At 37.5% G+C, this 19,519-nt stretch overlaps 1 protein-coding gene across 6 annotated transcripts in view; it reads right to left on the bottom strand.

Moving 5' to 3' along the window:
* Positions 1 to 19,519, bottom strand: part of TENM2 (teneurin transmembrane protein 2) — a gene marked incomplete at its 5' end in the record, with an annotated part of 543,931 nt that overhangs the window by 67,220 nt on the left and 457,192 nt on the right. For 3 of the 6 annotated variants that reach the window (XM_082489861.1, XM_082489863.1, XM_082489865.1), the window contains 2 exons: positions 15,685 to 15,897; positions 17,394 to 17,594. In XM_082489861.1, the coding sequence (XP_082345987.1) occupies positions 15,685 to 15,897; positions 17,394 to 17,594 (414 nt within the window). The remainder of the gene's footprint in view (positions 1 to 15,684; positions 15,898 to 17,393; positions 17,595 to 19,519) is intronic. The other 3 variants (XM_082489862.1, XM_082489864.1, XM_082489866.1) reach the window with 1 other exon arrangement.

Genomic DNA, 19,519 nt, shown 5'->3' with positions numbered 1-19,519 from the left:
ATTGCATTTCTCTGACCGTAACTCCTTTAATATACAAATAGCTTTACAAAGCAGAGGAGTTAAAGTCAACCAAACTGCTCTAGTAAGCTAAGCCGGCATTTACAGTGACCAAACAGAACTGTTTCCCTTATGCCAGTCCTACTTAACAGGAGTTGACGTTGGTATTTCTAATCCTATTTGAATCCAGAGATGTGAGGGAATGGGATGTGTGCACACACGTGCATACAGAAGTAGGGCACTGTAGTGAGAACAAGCAGATATTATATACTTACGTTGCTCAATATGCTACAGAAGACGCTTAGCTTGGGCACTGAGTGGTGAGTAACAGCCCATACAATGTACAATAAAGAGGGTTGTAGGAGTTCTGCCTTAAAAACTATGGGCCTGAGTCTGACCTCATAACTAACCCTGCTTTGGGGAAGAGGTCGGACTAGACAACCTCCTGACAACCCTTCCAGCCTGAATTATCAAAGAACCCTTCAGTTTGAGAGCTTTATAATACATAATTCTCAGGGCAGGGAATCCCAGTTTTCTCAGGCATTACTACAAAAATAATTACTTGCTATTCATCAGATATTGATGTCTGCATAGAATTTATAATTTAGCAATTAACTTTCAGCTATGCAAATGCAGATCCTCTATAAGTGCGCAGGTTATCTCTATCAGAAGAAAAAAATATGAGCCTTAATATAAGTATGCATTTTCCTCTATTACAGCGTAACAGATTAGTATGGTCTATGAGCAAATATCCCTTAATTTGGTACAGAACTTTGGAACCCCTTCCGGAGGAAAAGTGCTGTATAGACAGATGTATTATATTTTGCAGCTGATCTTCTTAAAGTATTAATTACATGGATTCCAATAAATGGCTGCAAACTGTATGGTTTCAGACTACAAAGTCCAAACATTTCAGCTGTTGCAAAGGAAAATCAAAAGAAAGTGCTGAAGAAAAAAAATAATTTTTTTAAGAAGTATTGTGGGACAGCATGGAATTAAAAAAGCCTTGGTAACATACACTAAATGCTTCTCATACCCCCTACTGGCTTGTAGGAATCCTAACTCTTCAGGACAGTAAAATATTATTAGGAAGTTACAAAAAATAACAGATATTTGAATATTAAAATAAACATACCTCACATGTTTTTAGAGCTAGAATTTACAGAGTTTAAATATATACAAACAGAAAGGATGAAATAATGCCCACAGTATAGGAGCAGTACTCTGCCACACAGGCAACATATGTAAAACTAATTAAAATATATAAACAATGCATTCTGAGTTATGTGAGTATTTGCGTATGCTGAGTTGTTTGGCAGATGTAGGATAGAAGATGAATATTTCACTACATAAAATGTATTTTATAAACACGCTTTTAATCCTAAAGTACTAGGCATCCATTCTGCATCCCTTTTCAGTATACATAAGCCTCATGAATGTCATGCAACTTTCCAATTTTTTTATCTAACAACTGCACAAATAAGTAATAAAAGCTACAGAAATAAAAATGTTGTTTCCACACATAAACTGTTTTTAATCCTGCACACACAGACAAAGCATAGGATAGCTCTCTTTTTGTTCCTTCTTTATCTGCCTAAGTGGTGAAAGAAAAAACCTCATAATCCTGCAAACATAGCCGGTTGCCTTGATATTTAAATACTAAATAAATCTGGGAAACCGATTTTGATCTACTTGGGAGCTCATCTTCACCATTTCACCCCAAGAAAGCCAAGAGTATTTAACCTGCACTTGCAAGACGTATGAAAGAGAAAAGACTCCTTAAGCCCTGCCTGCTTTATATTAAAAATATTTACTCTCTGGCAACTGATAGCTCTGCTCCTCCCCCAGCCTCGCTAGAAGCGCCCTTAACTCCCCGGAACAAATATTTAAGTCTTTCTGCTTATGGACGGAAATGCTTTTCCATTTCTCCGCTGAAGCCATCAGAAGCACCAACTAGGCTTTGAACTTGGCTGCCTTGCATCTATATTTGACAGAGTTGTTAAGCCATGCTGGGACAGGCAGGATGTTATCAGTTATAATGGGACTGCTTGCTAGGAGCGCCTCTCTCAGGAGGAGAAAGAAACACAGTATCTAAGTGAGCTGGAGATGCAGCCAAGAAATCTAGAGATCGCTCCACCTCGGCTTCAATACGATTGTGTGATCAATACTTTGGATTAATCCACTGTAGTCACTGATTCATGACAGGTAAAAAGGTGCACAATTGTGTATTTTCATGATATTTGCTTCAGTTTAAAAAAAACAACATGGAAAAACAGCCTTAACACTATTAAAAACAAAGACCAGTCAAAAGGTCAGTCAATTTCCAATAAAAAAAAAACCCAAAACCTGAAACCACCATGAGCAAAAAATCTGTGTATGGGACATCTACAGGACAATTTGCTCCAGTTTTGTCCATTTGCTCTTTCTTTGCAATGCTGAAAATACAGCACAAGTAGCTGACAGTATCTCTAAACATATCAAATAGATATCAAGGAAATGTTACTTTTCTGTTTGCTATCCAGGTTATTAATTAGCATTACTCACCCTCAGTGTTCAAATAAAATTATAACTTTGGTTACCGTACTCTGTCTCTTTCCCATAATCTCAATTGGGTATAGTATAATTTTTCATTTCTTATCTATGGTTGAATTGTTACCACATTCTAAGGAACATTAGAAACACATATTAATTAGGCTTTTCTTTAGACAATAACGATTTGTTCAAAGCTGTGAAAGTGAGCAATATATAGCAGTCTTTTCCGCTGCACAGCAATATGGCATCGGTTCAGAGCAGAGATTGAGAAGTACTGCCCTAACATAAACTGCAGAGGACTTCCCTAACACCCCACTCTATATTCCATGACTAGCTCACAAAAGAACACCTTGCGGCATCAAAATGTTAGTTGAAGGTCTCTCACCTGAGGATTGATGCAGTTTGACTCTATTGAGTTTATGAGATCTCCACGGGTCTTAATCAAGGTAAGTGAACTTCGGAATGGCTTTAGGTTTCAGAGTAAATACGTATGTGGGAATACATTTAATCAGGCATAGTGCATATCCAATTTACTGTAATAACTTCTGTAAGCGGTTAGGAAGTTTTTGCAAAAATCCTTCTTAACGGGGTATCACTCACTGGAAAAACTCTCCTGCAGTTTAATGACATCGCCTTTCTCCTCTAAGTACAAATCAGTAAACTGCAGACATTTAAGTGCATTTTCCAGCATGCATACCTGCTTCTCATTCTGAAGGAAACAGCTTCCTAACTTTAATTATTTCCCAAGCTGGAATGAAGCTACCTAATTCAAGCAAGGACCAGTAGCAGTAGCCCTGTGAAACGTTATCTTTAATAGACCTGTGGTTTTTAGTCACAGGACAAAAAAAAAAAAAGAAGCAACACTGAAAAGAAGAGACACCTTTCTTTTCACTTCACTGTCATTTGTTCACATTTGAATGACATCCCTCGTCACGCTTTATCTCAAGCAATAAAATACAGAAAATAAATAATTAAGATTTAGGTGCATATTCCGTAAATAACTTTTAAGAAAGCTCCCATTTAATATCGAAGGGAACATTCACCTTAAGAAATCAGGTACATTGTATACACCTTGCTAAATATTTTTAAAAATACAGTGCTTTATCTCAGAAATGCTGACAAAAATCCTTAGTATAGCAGGGGAAACTGTAACTATAAAGGTTTAACAAACAGATGCAGTTTTAAATGGAAGGCAAATATGTTAAATTATCTCAATTCTGCTGAATAAATATTTCCCTTTACAAAGCATCTCATACTTAAACTTTCCATGCAGTAACACTTTCAAATTAGGTAATAAGGATTTTAGGAATTTCATGGTAACCAGAAATACAAATACTGGTGAAAGAAGACAGACTTTATTTATCGAATTCTCTGTGTATGGAAGATTGAAAGATCAAAAGGAATGGAGAAATCATCGGGTTTTAATGAGCACTGCCTTCATTTTATTTTAACAAAATTTCATGCGGTATGAAAATATTAACAATTTCAGGTGACACTTCAGTGTATCCACAAAATTTGGTATCTGACTGATATCTCATATGTAATTAAGTCTTCTGATAAAGGATATGAACTACTGTTTGAAATTAAGGGGGAGTCTCACCCATTTTGATTCACTTTTTTTCTTCAGCGTAGAAGCAATCAAAATTGTTATAGAATATATAACAAAAGATTCCAATGAAAAATCATAAAATTGATAACCCCTACAGGCCCCTCTGGATTTGAATTAAGGAAAGCTGCAACTGCAAGCTAATGCTTGGCCATCAATAGAGATTTTTTCATTTCCCCCTCAGCCTTCTAGCTGCATATGCAAGAATAACACACTATATACATTATTTAGGCTTCTGGTCCATAAACATCTCTGTGGAGGAATAGTGCAGAAACAATGAGTGCAGAGCTGATCACACAAGCTTAACATTTTCTGTAGTGTATGCACTCACCTCCTGTTTCCTTCAAGCAACTGTTGCCCTCTCAGCTTTCACAAAGTGACCTTGACTCTAATAACCCGTTCTCTAAATATGGAAGGCTTTCTCCATTCTAAATCAATATTTCTGGCTTATTTTGGGGGAAAAAAAAAAAGTTTCAAACATTCACAGGACACAATGAAGATATATATGGATTGGCTTCATGATAAAGAATCAATTAATAACGATCCAAGGGAGGCAGTAACAAAAAGCAATTTTACCCCTAGTTTCCAAAGAAGCCAACAAAAAGATGCATTGGATATAAAAATCTATGTCACTATACTCTTCCCCCCCGAATTCAACTATCTATTAACAATTGCTGCATGGTGAGCAATGTCAACCTTCATTTCATATTCCTAACAAACTCCTATGCAGTGATTTTCTGTCTGAAGTCTAAAACATCTTTTCATTTTTTTTTTTAAGCAAGAAAAGGCTTATTGCCATTATTTTCCCTGTACTATTATCAAATTACTCTGGAAAAAAAATATATGAGGAGTAAAATTAACCAGAATCTGTTAACATTTTAACAAATTCATATTGTCCTTTCACGTTTCAGCAGTAAATAATGATCCATGGCTTCCTACTTTCAGTAATACTTTGCTTGTTCAAATGGAAATGACACTGCAATGTAAAACTAAAAGAAAAGAGGGAGACAGACGCTCAACATCCTTGTCTGTAACTGCTTAATTCTGGGCACACTATCTTGCATTGTAAAACTGTATGCTATAATGCTAATTCCTCTTTTAATTTCAGAGAGAAGTGATCTGTAACCCAGCATATACACATTTTGCCTTGCTTTATTAAAAGGAAAGCAAAGAAGTCACATCAGTTTATATTCAAAATGTGCTGAAAAGTTGATGGCACCGGGCTACATTAGGAACTGAGTTCTGCTCTCTGGTATTCCCCCTGGTTAAAACAAAAAGTCAGTTCTCTCATCTGTACTAATGTGCCTCTGGTTTTAGGTGAATCAGCATCTTCTGGGACATCTAGGGTTTTGTGTTTGTGCACACTGAATTTACAAAAATAACTTCAGTGCTGTTCTTGAGGAACTCATTCCACAAGAAGCTCAGCAATCCCTCTTAGGATCATTTCTAGCCCAAAATCACAACCTAGTAACTTTTTTTCACTACAAACTGATTTAGTTTTTGATTCAAAAGAATGGTTTTAAATCACGATTACACCATTATATTTATTTCTTAGATAACAAAGCTATTATCGCTACTATTTCTCTTTGGAACAGGGACTGAATCTTGATGCACTGTGGTTCTTCAGCTCAGCTGTTCACTGCTCTGCAAAACTGACTATTTGAGGGCAAATTAAAACATGTGGTCTAGATGCATTATGAATCTTACTCATTTGTCACAGTTGTGAATAACTTTACTCTTTCAACATCTACCTAAAAAAAATTTCATCTCCAATTTCATGATTAACTGGAATGAATACGGAAGAGATTCATCTTTACTTTATATGGGTTTCCGTAAAACTATACTAGAATGTTAAAAGTGTATATACTTTTTAATTACATGAAAGATTAACTATCGGTTCAGTCTACCCTAATTACTCCAGAACATTTAAGAAGAAACACTTAAACCTTTCCTTGCAGCTATTTTGTATGGTATCTTATTTTACAGCATTTTAAAAGCAGGCCACTGTCTATTGATGCCGAGTTGATCAACCTGCTCTGTGCTGGACTGTTAAAAACTGTGACTAGAAACTAAAAATACAATGGGGTTAGAAAAAGCAATAAACCCTGATATCGACTGGCAGTTTGTCAAAATTATGGCTCCCTATTTACAGAATGCAGGAAACCCACAGCCTTATAAAAGGCATTGTACAACAGAGAAAACACAAATGAGTGGAGTTGGAATTAGGTGCCATTATGTAAGATGCATTTAAGGGAATGCAGAAACTGTTTTACACTGGAACATCTGGGACTCACTGCATGGCTCCCACTAACCAATGGGATGGCATAAGAAATGGCAAAGAATCCCAGATGTTAGACATTGGTCATGGGCTATAGAACTGGTATATTACAGTAAGGCGGGAGAAAAAGTACCTTGTGAGTTTAGTAGAATGAGAGGGCAAAAAGCTTTACATGGATAAGCAGACAAACATGTCTTCTCTGCCTAAATTTGCATTAGGGATAATGTTATGATCCGTGTCACACTGAAGTCTTTGTGAAAGCAAAAGTTACTACTTTTCCCTGAAAACTGCTTAACTATTTGAGAGGTACTTATACAGAGTGAAATATTTAAGTCCAGTGTGTAGCACCCACTACTAAGGGTCAGCTCTTAGATCTGAAAATCTTCAAGGAGACAGCTGGACCATGAATCCTTTCTGCTCTAATCCTGCTATTGAACGAAGAGAGAATGAGGATAAGTACAGTAACCTTAATTTCTCATGTCCCACTTTTCCTTTGGCTTTTAGTGCTATGACTGTGAACTGCTGCTAGATTAATGAGACACCAGTATCGCTTTGTCTCTATCTCTCCCAGCATGGATGTGTTTTGAATACAACTGACAGAACGAGATGGACAGTTATATGACAATCAATACCGTATCACTGAAAACACGACAGAAGTATGTCCTGGAAATTGCAGAAATCTAAATGCTTAGTTACAATTCTCATAGCAGCTATAAATCGGGTAATAATGACCCCAGTATTACTCCAACTATCTGCACTTTCAACATACAGAGATGAACATGGACCATAGCCTCAGACCTGAACACCTTCAAGAACGCTCAGGTTTGTATTTAGTTCTTACATTTCAGTTACACAAATTATGTTTGTCATTTCTCTGGGCAAATGAGATATACTACATTATAGGATGATTTCTGTTGGATAGAAAAATTTGCTTCTTTTTATATGTATAGAAAAACTATATTTAAAATGGAATAGACTGAGGCCACCTACAAGAATAATCTCCAGAAGCAAGGTTATCCTAATAAGCATTTCATAAGCAGGTCAGAATAGGAATGGAAAGAAAGAACAAGAGAAAAGAGCCGAATAACATAAGTTTTGTAAAAACTTTGTTCAATAAGAATGGCTCAAGATACCTCACAGCTGGTACCCTGAACAAGTCCTCGCATTCAATCCTTAAGATACTTTAAAAAATTGTCTTAGTAAGGGCTTTTAGTGAAAGAAGGATGTATCAATATTCAACATCAGTGTGTATTTCATCCTCAGTGAGTAGTTACTGCACAAGAGATAACTGACAGTTTAAAGAGAAAGCTTTCAATAGTTTCATTTTTTCCCCAAAGCCCTGAATAGATCACACAACAAAATCCTGAACTGACACTTCAGAGATGCTACAGAGACCACTTTTTCCTCTTTCTTTTTGACACTAATATTTTAATACAACATTAAACTAAGAAAATATTAAGTAGAGAATTTCAAAAGCATCAAATATCTTAGGAACACAAGCCTCTAACTTCTAATGCATCCTACTGTTAATTTGACACTATGGAGGAATCGGAGAGACAATTGACAAGAAGCTGCAAAGGTAAAGGCTTGTGTCTGAATTGTTATTCCACAGAGCTTGCAGCAGCCAGGCAAAACACATTTGGCTTTATTTGCATCTTCAAGCATGAAAGATTATGTGAAACTGATACTGAAGATACAAGAATTATACTTTGAGAATGTATAAGCAAGAATGCAAGAGATTAAGGAACAGATCTTTAACAAGCAGGCCTGAAAAGGACGGGCAGATATTGCTCTCGTTTGTTTTTTGGTTTTTGTTTTTTGGGGTTTTTTTTTGGGGTTGGTTTTTTTTTTTTAAGTAAGTACAAATATTATATACATATGTATAGACATATGTATTTCTCAAGATCTGGTACTACCTTTCTATCTCTACACAATCTATGTCACTGACCTCTCACAGGCATGCCCATGTCTTTGTTGTTTTGTATCCAGCAACACCATGTAATTCACTCACTTGCTGAAGCTGTGCTTGACACCACAGGGTACAAAATAACACAGAAAACATTATCTGTGGAAGAGAAGATTGCCTGGCGCTGTGAATACTCCTATGAACAGCAAAATCAGTTTTGCCCTTTCAAAAGTTAGATCAGCTGCCTGATTGATTGCCCTCCCCCTCTTTTTGTGGTCTTTTAAGAGTTCAAGAATTGGCCAAAAAATCAATATAACTCATGTAGAAGCCCCTCCAAAAGGAGAAAAAAGAAATGTGATTTTAGTTTGGGAAACTATTCACCAGTATCTGCTGGGTGCATCTTTGAAGTACCAGACAAAATGCAGGAAGCTTTGCTGAAAACACACTCATTAAATTTTTTGGGCTAGCGAGAAGTAGGAAGAAGTAAGGTCATGTTCTGCAAATATCCTATATATAGGAAAAGAAAAAAGCCATTCAAGTGTTCTGATACTGCACTGTGACATATTTCAATCATTTACAGGAAGCTCTCAGCAAAGAACGCAAACAGGAAAGTTCTTCCTCATGAATAAGCTTGCCTTTCAGCCAAAAAAGATCCCCAGCTGCCCTGTGTAAATTCTGCAAATGAAAAGGAATTCTGTTTCTAAATTCTCTGAAAGTCAAACCACACTCACCGTATACAAATCTCTACATAGAGTATTTCCTTCCAAATATATATATTATCAGCTATCTTGCTCAGCTAGGATAAAGAGGATGCATATGGTAGTTCTGGATTCCTTAGTGCGAGAGAAATCGTTTAGAAAGTTTACTCATCCCTGATACACACAAGTATCAAGGCCAAGTGTCGGGTCCTGCACTTGGGTCACAACAACCCCATGCAGCGCTACAGACTGGGGGCGGAGTGGCTCGAAAGCTGCCTGGCAGAAAAGGACCTGGGGGGTTGGTGGCCAGCCGGCTGAGCATGAGCCAGCAGTGTGCCCAGGCAGCCAAGAAGGCCAACACCATCCTGGCCTGCATCAGGAATAGTGTGGTGAGCCGGACTAGGGAAGTAATCATCCCCCTGTACTCGGCACTGGTGAGGCCTCACCTCGAGTACTGTGTTCAGTTTTGGGCCCCTCACTACAAGAAGGACATTGAGGTGTTGGAGCGTGTCCAGAGAAGGGCTACAAAGCTGGTGAAGGGTCTGGAGGACAAACCTTATGAGGAACGACTGAGGGATCTGGGGTTGTTTAGCCTGGAGAAGAGGAGGCTGAGGGGAGACCTTATCACCCTCTACAACTACCTGAAAGGAGGTTTTAGAGAGATGGGAGCTGACCTCTTCTCCCTGGCGACAAGTGATAGGACAAGAGGAAATGGGTTCAAGTTATGTCAGGGCAGGTTTAGATTAGATGTTAGGAAGCATTTTTTCACTGAAAGGGTTATTAAACATTGGAATAAGCTGCCCAGAGAGGTGGTGGATTCACCATCCCTGGAGGTGTTTAAGAAAAGGGTAGATGAGGTGCTTAGGGACATGGTTTAGGAGTGGTGGTGTTTTTATCAGGGTAGGTTAATGGTTGGACTTGATGATCTTAAAGGTCCCTTCCAACCTCACTGATTCTATGATTCTATGATCACAGTATATTTTAGTTACTGGGATAGGAATTTACAAAGGAACAAATCAGAAACAAAAATTCAAACCAAGAGCTATTTACACAGTGTGTAATCTGGGGACTACACCGACAAGAGATTTCATTCAGAAGCCCTGGAGGTGAAATAAAAGATGACGCGTTTGCAAAACCAACAGAGCACCCCAATAGCAAATGTAGTTGGAAAAGATAAAAAGCAACACCTTTCCAGGAAAAAAAATTCTAATTCCTTATTTACAGGGAACTTGCATCTTTACTGAAGCACGGTGATGCTGGACTAGCTGACCGCTGGTCTAATCGACTAGCGCCTTTCCTTGGCTTTGGTTACAAACTGTAACATGAGATAACACAACATACATAACCAAAATGTCACTTTATGCGGAAAACTTCTGAGTCTCTCTATGCTTGCGTGGGGGAAATGAAAATGTAAATTACGTGCAAAGAATGATAGAAATCATTGAGAATCTCTCAGATTAATTCATGAGGTGTCCGCTACTCTCCTGTTTTGCTGAAGAGACACGTGGGGGGGGAACCACCGTATCACGCTCCAAATGGAAGCTTAACGCCACGTACCTGAACACCACGTATCTGCATCACAGATGTGCTTATCAAGAAACCTGCTACCAGATGTAAAGACAATAGGACAACTGTATTATAGAGGGGATGAACCTGAATCTGCAGATACAGAAACAGCCAATGTTTTTGGTCCCATCATCATATATATTACCAACATATTTCCACATCATCAGTAATGAAAAGTGGTCATGACCCAAATATTCTATGCATTTTTCAAATAAAATGAAAAAATGTGTTCCTCCCTCTACAGAGCATGCAATCTAGATCTCTGTCATTGTTGTTAGAGGGGTTTTATGCCTTGATAGGTTATAAACTGTTACAGATTAATTTTAAGTTAGAAGTGCATCAGAGAAGTCTAATATATCTAGCTCCTTTTAAATTGCTCTTTGTCAGATACGATGGCTTTCCACTGTCTCCTCCCACACACTTTCCATCTCTCCTGAAAATTGCCTCATCTTTGAATCATTACTGTTGTAATTACAACAGGAAAAATCAGTAGTAGGAGAAAAAAAAATCTTTGGCACAAAGAGCATTATCGTGGGACAAAAATATCCTGATGTATCCAAAGATAACACAATGCTGCATTATTAATGTTTCTATTGCTTATTGACTTCATGATAAGGTAAAAATCTAAATCTTTATACTTTCTATGTGGTATTCCTTCCAGTCTATAAAAAATATAAACATGTCTAAAAGCTGGATAGGGCATGGTCATCCCAAAACACTGGGGGGAGAAAAGAATTTAGTAAACATTTTTTTTAGTAAATACAAAGGTTGAATACTATCCATCAGTTGTTCAGTTGGGCGAGTCTTGGTACTTCAAAGGGAGAGGATTTGAAGCATTTACCTACTGGGTGTAATATTTGCTCTTTCTTCGGATGTTTCCGAGTGGCTCAATATATACATTGACAACCCATTGTTCTGCAAATACAGAACACACAGACTAGTCTCCTTGGGTGGTGAGAGCTTACCTTACACCATACAGTATGTTTGCAGACTTGTAACTTTTACTCATATTTAGGCTTAACTCCTGGTTTCACTGGGCTCTCAGTGACATTTTTACCCATGACTTAATAACAGTCATATTTCACGCTGCAGGGATATGAATTACACATGGAATTATGCTTTTAAAATGGTATTTTTGTCTGCTTCTTAAGATCTCCGTATATAACACACTGTCCTTAGTATACAATCCTGATAGCTTATATAGGAACACCTTCCACCACGGTTTAAAACCAACAGTTTTAAACATCCGAATATCATTTTCGGTGAAAGTAACAGATCTGTTTTATAACAGCACGCTTTAGCGACACTCAGGTGACTCAAGGAAAAGCTAAATCCTCCATCTTAAAATTCTGGCATGAAATTGGTTCAAGATTTAGCAACTGCTATATCTTAGTCTTTTGCTTTGTTATTAGTTTTCCAATGTTTTTTTTTCCCTCATCTAGATTACCCTCTATTATTTAGTTATAACTTCCTCCATAATTGCAATCAATGAATAGTAATCACTTAATAAACATATCCTGACAGGTCTATTTTTGCTCTGGGAAAAGATTCATTTTCTTTATCATCACTCTAGCAAGCAATTTTTCTTCTTACTTTAAGCAGCAAAGAGAAATGTAGTGCCTGGTGTAGGCTTCTGCTCTGTGAAATACAGCTTTTGAGCAAGACCAGACACCACTCCTTTCATTTTTATGTTGTTTGGATATAGATCTATCAAAATCCGTGTAACCTGGAACTTGCGTTCAATGACTTTTATACGTAATTCTATTGCTGCAAATAGGTGAAAGCTGCTTTGCACAAACAGCTTATTAACACTGAGCTAATAAGTGGCATTCTGGGAGACTTTTCAGAGTGGTTTTCTTAAAATGCAGGTAATGCAGAGAGAAACTCCATTTTGTTAAATTTTTTGAGCTTAGATACGCAATTTCAAAATGCCAAAGAGTGTGCATTCTGTCAACTATTTATAAAGACATAATTTTGTATTAAATAGAATACAATCTCCTGAATGAACTTGGATACCTGCAGGTTGCTATAATGATTTCTTTTCTACTGCCAGGTGAATATAGCGCATGAAACTGGTAAAGAAACACAAACAAAAGAAAATGTATTTTGGTTGTATACAGAAACCTGCTGGGTTTTTTTCCTCACAAATTAGATCGATTTGTTCTAAATGGGCTTGGCCTAAAGTCACTGGAATCAAAGCAAGTTTTGCTGCTGACTTCAAGAGATTTCAGACTAGGTGTAGCAATAAATGGAAATTCAGAGTAAATAAACTCTCCAATGAGATTCACATTTTTGTGCTTGAAGTCCATGTGGGGAAATTCTCAGAAGTCTTGTGAGGTAAGCCTGGCCGTTCATTGCTCCTGGAGACCTAATATGGGCATTCAAAAATGCAAACTAAGTTCAAACAAGGGAGAGATTCAAACTCTGCTCATCTGCTATTTTACTCTGGTCTGGCCTGGCTTTGCCTTGGGACAAACAGACTATGGTGTTTGCCAGGTACCTTCCAAACAGGACGAAATCAATGGCTTTGTATTAAAAAAAAATAAAAAAATCTAGGTTTGTGTATGTTGGAATTGCATTCCTGAATATTATCTTTTTAGGTGGACAATCCTCAGTGAGTAATTCTGACATTAAACGGTTGAAAGCTAAACCATAAAGGGAGTACTCTAAATTAAAATGAGTTTCCTTAAAATGTAAGTGCGCTTTAGTTCTTCACGCTAACGTTTAAAACAGCTGGAGCAACTCATCCTTGCTCCAAAGCATCAATCCACCGTAAGGACATATTTTCCAGTGGTAACTTCTAGCACTTTTTGCACAAATACTGACAAAAATTAGTTTTACCATACCTACCCTCCAAACTGTCTCTCTGTTTCAGCCCCAAGTAACCCAAACCACTGGGATCAAGCTGAGCTGTCCCTCTGAATGGAATTCCATTTCTGGCACCATGCTTTGTGCTTTTGTAAATGGCCACACAATCAGGCCTGACGATATGAGCCTATCAAAATTGTTACTAATACAGACCTGTCACAGGAATATTTATCTGTCTACATACGACAGGCAACTTATGACTGCATAAATTTAAATGTATGATAACTACAGGGGCAAACTTAGATTTTTTGCACTAGTCTCATCTTTGCCGCAGGCAGACCCGCATTAAGTTTCAAGGAAATCTTTCTAATACATACCAAACAAAAAAGCTTATGCATATTTTAATCACTTCAGCAGTATCACCCTTTCTCTGAAAAGAATTGATTATATACATCAATAATAGGGAAAATGCTTCACAGCTCTGAAAATTAGACTAAAAATCTCACTTCAGAGTTCACTAGTTCAGCTTGTCATTTTCAGAATTCTTTTAAGATATCAGTGCAAGGCATCTTTTTGTATGCACAGTAATGAAGACTTTAAATACACTAATTATCTCTAAACATAGGCTTATTAATAAAAGATTATAAAGCAAAACAAATTTTGCGCAAAGCAGCAGCTTTTAAAATAAGCAATTATTACACAATTTAATGCCAAAAAATGTATATACTAGGCATTTTGTAAAGGTCTGGGAAGTACTTAATATGAAAACAAAATGCCTGGATTAATCTAGCAGAGATATGTTGATACGATGGAAGTCAGAAAGTAATTGTGAAAAAACACTCTGCATCTATGCTGGTGACAGAGCGTTCCGTCACAAAAGCTTTGATTTAAATCATATTAGCACAGTGTGGTGGAAGCATGCAGCACCACAACATCGAAGGATACGCCCCAAAAATATGTATCTATTTTTCTTTTTTTTTTTTTTTTCTTCTCTCCAATAATCGTATACTTTTAGTTTCCAACTTGTGTGTATCAGAAATGGTTTGTATATCCAGGGAGAAATCAGAGGGGAATGAAAAAGAAAAACAGCTTGAGGGATGCAAGAATCTCACCATACTTTTAAGTAAAGAAATAACAATTCACTTGTAATAGGACTGTCCCATTAGGGTCCCCGACTGCCATGAAAATCTCAATTGACCTACTCCTTTTCTTTGTTAAATTTACCACTTTAAGATAATTAAAACAATATGACCTTGGATTTGGACTCACTAGGTTTCTTTTGAGGTTTATTCAGAGAAAAATACTCTTGCATGAATCCCATATTGTCTTAGCAGATGGATACTCTTGTTCCAGATAATTTTGCTCAGGCTTCTCAGAAAGAGATGTGACCACTCTGAATTTCCCAATTTTGATTAGAGCATAGGGAAAACACCATTTTTTCCTTTTTTTTTTCAGTAACTTTACAAAATAGTTCAAATACACTACCTGACTGCTTGTAGAGACGAAATAAAGAACTTCATTTAGGAACAAATAATTCCTCTTCAGAATAAATTTTCAGGCACGGTAATTGAGAGGCTAGAACATCATTGCTTTGTGCAAGTATAACCTTTTTGAACTTCCCAGGCTGACACATCACAGCTGAGATGCAATCGTGTTAGTCGCGGCACTCTGCATGATGCCATTGCTGTACTGAGCAGCACGCTATTAGGAAAGGGTACAGCAGCATGTTGCGCTACCGACGGGGCCCTCCCATGCTGGGATTGTCTATATGCAAACACCAGGCCCACTGTCACAGCACAACCCAGGAGAATGCTAGGGAGCTATTTCTGTAACACCAGGAACACTTATTCCTCCCCAACTTGACCCCTGCTCTGTGTGGTGATGGTGGTGATGTGTTTCAGATGTGATGTATAATAGCAGGAGAGCACCGATGCATCAGACCAGGAAATTAAAAAAGATGCCATTCACACAAAGGAATGTTAGTTAAGTTTGAAAATCTTGGCTCAGATGATACCGTGATGGACCATTTGTTACATCTTTACTTACTAATGTTCGTTTGCTGTGGAATTTGTTGTTGGTTTTGTTTGGTTTTGTTGTTTGTTTTTTTTTTTTTTCTCTCCAGATCAGTTTGTTACTGATTTTAAATGATTCCAAGAGCTCATCTGCATTTCACCCAACACATTTTGAGTCAGCGATAATATTTGAAAGCACTGGGGTCCTTAAAGGAACAGCCTATTACAATACACAACAGTAACTATGTTTCTACGATTTATGAAAAGAAAGCAATATGTGCCTGTTTCGGTGCCTGTCGTTTGCCTACCAATGGTGCAGTGCTCCCCATTCCAGCCCTCTCTGCATTCACATTTCCCATCTTTACAAGTTCCGTGCTCCGTACAACGGGGATGACACACACGCTGGTCACAAGCCACTCCTGTCCACCCTTCTTCACAGCGACATGCTCCGCCAATGCACACCCCGTGAGTGCCACAGTCTACAGAGCACACTTCTAGGAGAAGAAAAGAATAAAGATTATAGCCCGCTCATGCCAGCGGCAACGGGGCAGCCGCCGGGTCACGAAGGGAACAGCGGGTAGAACAGGTACGCTTCTGCTGAAAAGCGTACGCTGTCAAAAGCTGCCCTGTTCATATCCAGTTCGAAACCAGCATTCAACTTTTGCTTAAAGACAAATGAAACTATATTAAACAGTCGTTTAAAAAAATCTGCTAATGTATGCAGGGCAAACTGCTGCAGAGCTGCGTCCTCTGTTCAGACAGAAACAAGCTTCAGAGGTAGCTTCCTCGTCGCCTGTCAGCAGTGCAGAAGGGGAGCACGAAGGTGTTTTACTCAAACCTGGACCTCTGGTGATTTCGACACAGACATTGATTTACCAAGAGTGAGACAAACTCACCTAAAACTCATTCAGCAGAGAACGGCGACAATTCAGGGCCACTCAGGCTCTAGGAGCGACGGGTAAAAGACACTTTCAAGGGAGAGATTTTGGAATCCTATTACTAACGTGGTCAGTTACCCGGTGTCTTTACTGCTCTCTGCCAGCTGCAGTTGTAGAAAAGCAAGCAGAGGGGTCTTTTGCCGCATGCGTCAGCAAAGAAATTGACAGGGAAACTCTCATTCATGAATTTTTGTGGCTGCTGATGCATGAAGCAGGAAATACTCTTCTTGATATTCATTCCACTGGTGGGGTGTTCTAAGTCATTAATCTTAAGAAATAACTGAATAAGTGTGAAAACTATAAATATTGTTTTGAGAGACGCACTTAATGACCTGCAGCTCTGTCTCAAGGCTCAGCTTGCGACGTAAATGCAAAATTCCCAGTATTTTTTCCTCACAAATAAAGCATTTGCTGTCTTGTCAAAACTGTTTTTTTCTCTTTAGCTCCTTCTGTTAGAATAATCAGGTTTTACAACTGTAGCTTTGGAGAGGATGAAATTTTTTAGCCTACGCTTTTGTGCCTGCTTTTCAGTGCCTCTTGCTTTAAAACTATTTTTTTTAATATTCCATCTACAACTGAAAAGGGAAAAATATCCTTTATTTGGAAAGAGATTTTTCAGTTTTGTGATGTTTTTCATAAATAAGTAGCATTCTGATACATAGTAAAGCAAACCCCCAAAACGTACCTAATCGTAGTGTTTTCCATTCCCCAAATGTTATAAGCATATTTATAAATTATTGACATTTTCCTTTCGTTGGGAAACAGATGTGAAGCACTTAAGTAACTTTTGCAGTCCAAACGAGGGTCAGTAGTAGAATGAAATACAAAACTCCTAACCTGTCACCTGCCAGCTGACAGTCCCAAATTAAGAACGTCACAAAAAATAGTATCTAAGAGATATACACACTTCTTCCCAACATAACTAAACAGGACCAAACATGTTCCAAAGACAAAGTTCTAAATTATTTGCATTTCAAACGTGCCACAGACATTAACATTTTAACAAAAAAGGAACATAATGGCAAAATGAGGGGAAAAAATATTTTTCTTACCGACGGAGCAGTCAGGACCCATCCAGTTGGGGTCACAGCTACACAGACCCGTGTCAGACAGGTAGGTACCGTGCCCACTGCACTGGTCTGGACACTGGGCTCTGGGAAGCTCACAATTTATTCCACCCCAACCCGGGCTGCAGAGACATTCTCCATTCACACAGACTCCGTGGTTGGAGCACGTTGGATCTAAGCAATCAACTGCAGAGGAAAACAAAAACAATGTAGAGAAAGGTCAGTTCACACAATGTGATGTTTGGAAAACACGTAGATAAGCGCTCCGAAAAGTTTATATCACCGTGATAAAGAAAATAAATTGATGTAGTTCTTCAAGTCGTATTAACACCTCGTTTGAGAACCGGAAAGCGATTTGTGGTTTACATTAGCTCCAATTAAAACAGGGTGTGACTGAACAGTGAAAGTCACTGCAAGAATGCTGCAGTGAAGAAGCACAAAGACTTAAAAATAACACTTAAATATATGCGATAGGAGTTCCACACACAAGCATTTATCTGGGGACATTGCTCCTGAAATACACTGAAGTTCCAATGACTCATGTACTATATTTAAATAAGAAAATAAAATAACTAAGCAAATTGCACATTTTAAGGGATACTTTTCTCTGGAGTATCTTCATCAATACTGCTATTATTACTATTGAAATGCTAGAGCGCCGTGAGAATAACGTTAGGATATCCACTTTAAGTACCTAGAAGTCAAAATATCAGTGGCTTTCAGCTTCATTTAGACTCATAAATTATTCAGGCACTTCTGAACATTTGATTCGTGTTCCATTAGTAGCTGAGCTATGAAACTGAGAGTCCTAGTGACTTCAACCCATATTATAAGCAGCAGATAATTCCTCTTAAAGAAATAAAGAAAAACAGATACAGATTTTATCTTTTCTCAGTCCAGAAACAACAGAATATGAAAGTGAAGAGTTATGATGAAAAATCATCCAATGACATTTCAGTTGCCATTTCAATCCTGATAAATAAAGGAACTTTGTCAGCTGCCTTTCAAATAAACTCTATCAGTAACATTATGGTTTTCCAAATTTTTATCTTATATCATGAATTTGTATAAGTATACTACGCTCTACCACAAATACCATAGAGGCTTTGCCAACAGCCTTTTGCTGTGGAATTGAGGGCCAAGGTCAAATTCACGTCCTAAATAAAAAGAATTCATCTCATGACTGGTATATATTAGCTCACAACAGAAGGACCAAGAATGATTGGCATTCTCTCTTGCAGGTCCAGGACGATCTGAGTTTATAATGAAAGTGATTTATCTCTCATCTTTTCTAAATTGATCCTTCTAAATTAAGGCAGAGACATTTTCACTCTACCTTATGTGAACAATACTTGATCTTTAAAATCACAACTTTTCTATAAACATAGAGTCTTGTAAAATTATTTTATGTAGTTGCAGAACATTTAAAGTAAGTATATAGATTAGATACAACCCAGAGGATTGAGGCAAGCACACTTAGAGATGCCATAACATGAGTTATCAGCATAGTTCTGATTTTAATTCAGATCACAGTAGTATAGAAATAAATTGCTAAGAAATTTCTTGTAAGATTTTCATTTTAACGATGACACCGGCTACAGGTCCTCTTTTTTTTTTTTTTTAGAATTAATGCTTAGTTAATTGGACATGAAAATATTATAATGCAATTTCGTATGTATAGGTAACCCAAGATTGTTTTGTGGTTCCGTTCAGATAAGACTTGATAAATTCATAAATTCTAAAATTATTCAGAATAGTTGTCCCATACTGCTATTCCTTCTTAGTGCTTAATAAAATTAGAAACTGTCCAAAGTTTAGACTATGTCTTTCATACTATTTCTGCTGAACTTGATAGATACAGAGCTGTGATAAAACAATCTTATTGCATAAAATCAATGAAGAACACAAAGATTTAGGTCAATTTACTTTTAGGATGAAGGTTACTCTTTCCCCCCAAATTTAGTCTACTCTATTATTCTTAGATGATGATATTTTAATGGAAAATTAAAAAGGGTAATACGTGTGTAACATTGTATGTGGCAGAACAGCTAACTTTAGGAGATATCGAGGAGTCCTAATCCACCCTCACTTCCAGAAATGCATCGTATTCC

This window comes from Vanellus vanellus (assembly GCF_965231255.1).
Source record: "Vanellus vanellus genome assembly, chromosome: 13".
NCBI lineage: Eukaryota > Metazoa > Chordata > Aves > Charadriiformes > Charadriidae > Vanellus > Vanellus vanellus.
This window is presented reverse-complemented; position numbering and strand designations above follow the sequence as displayed.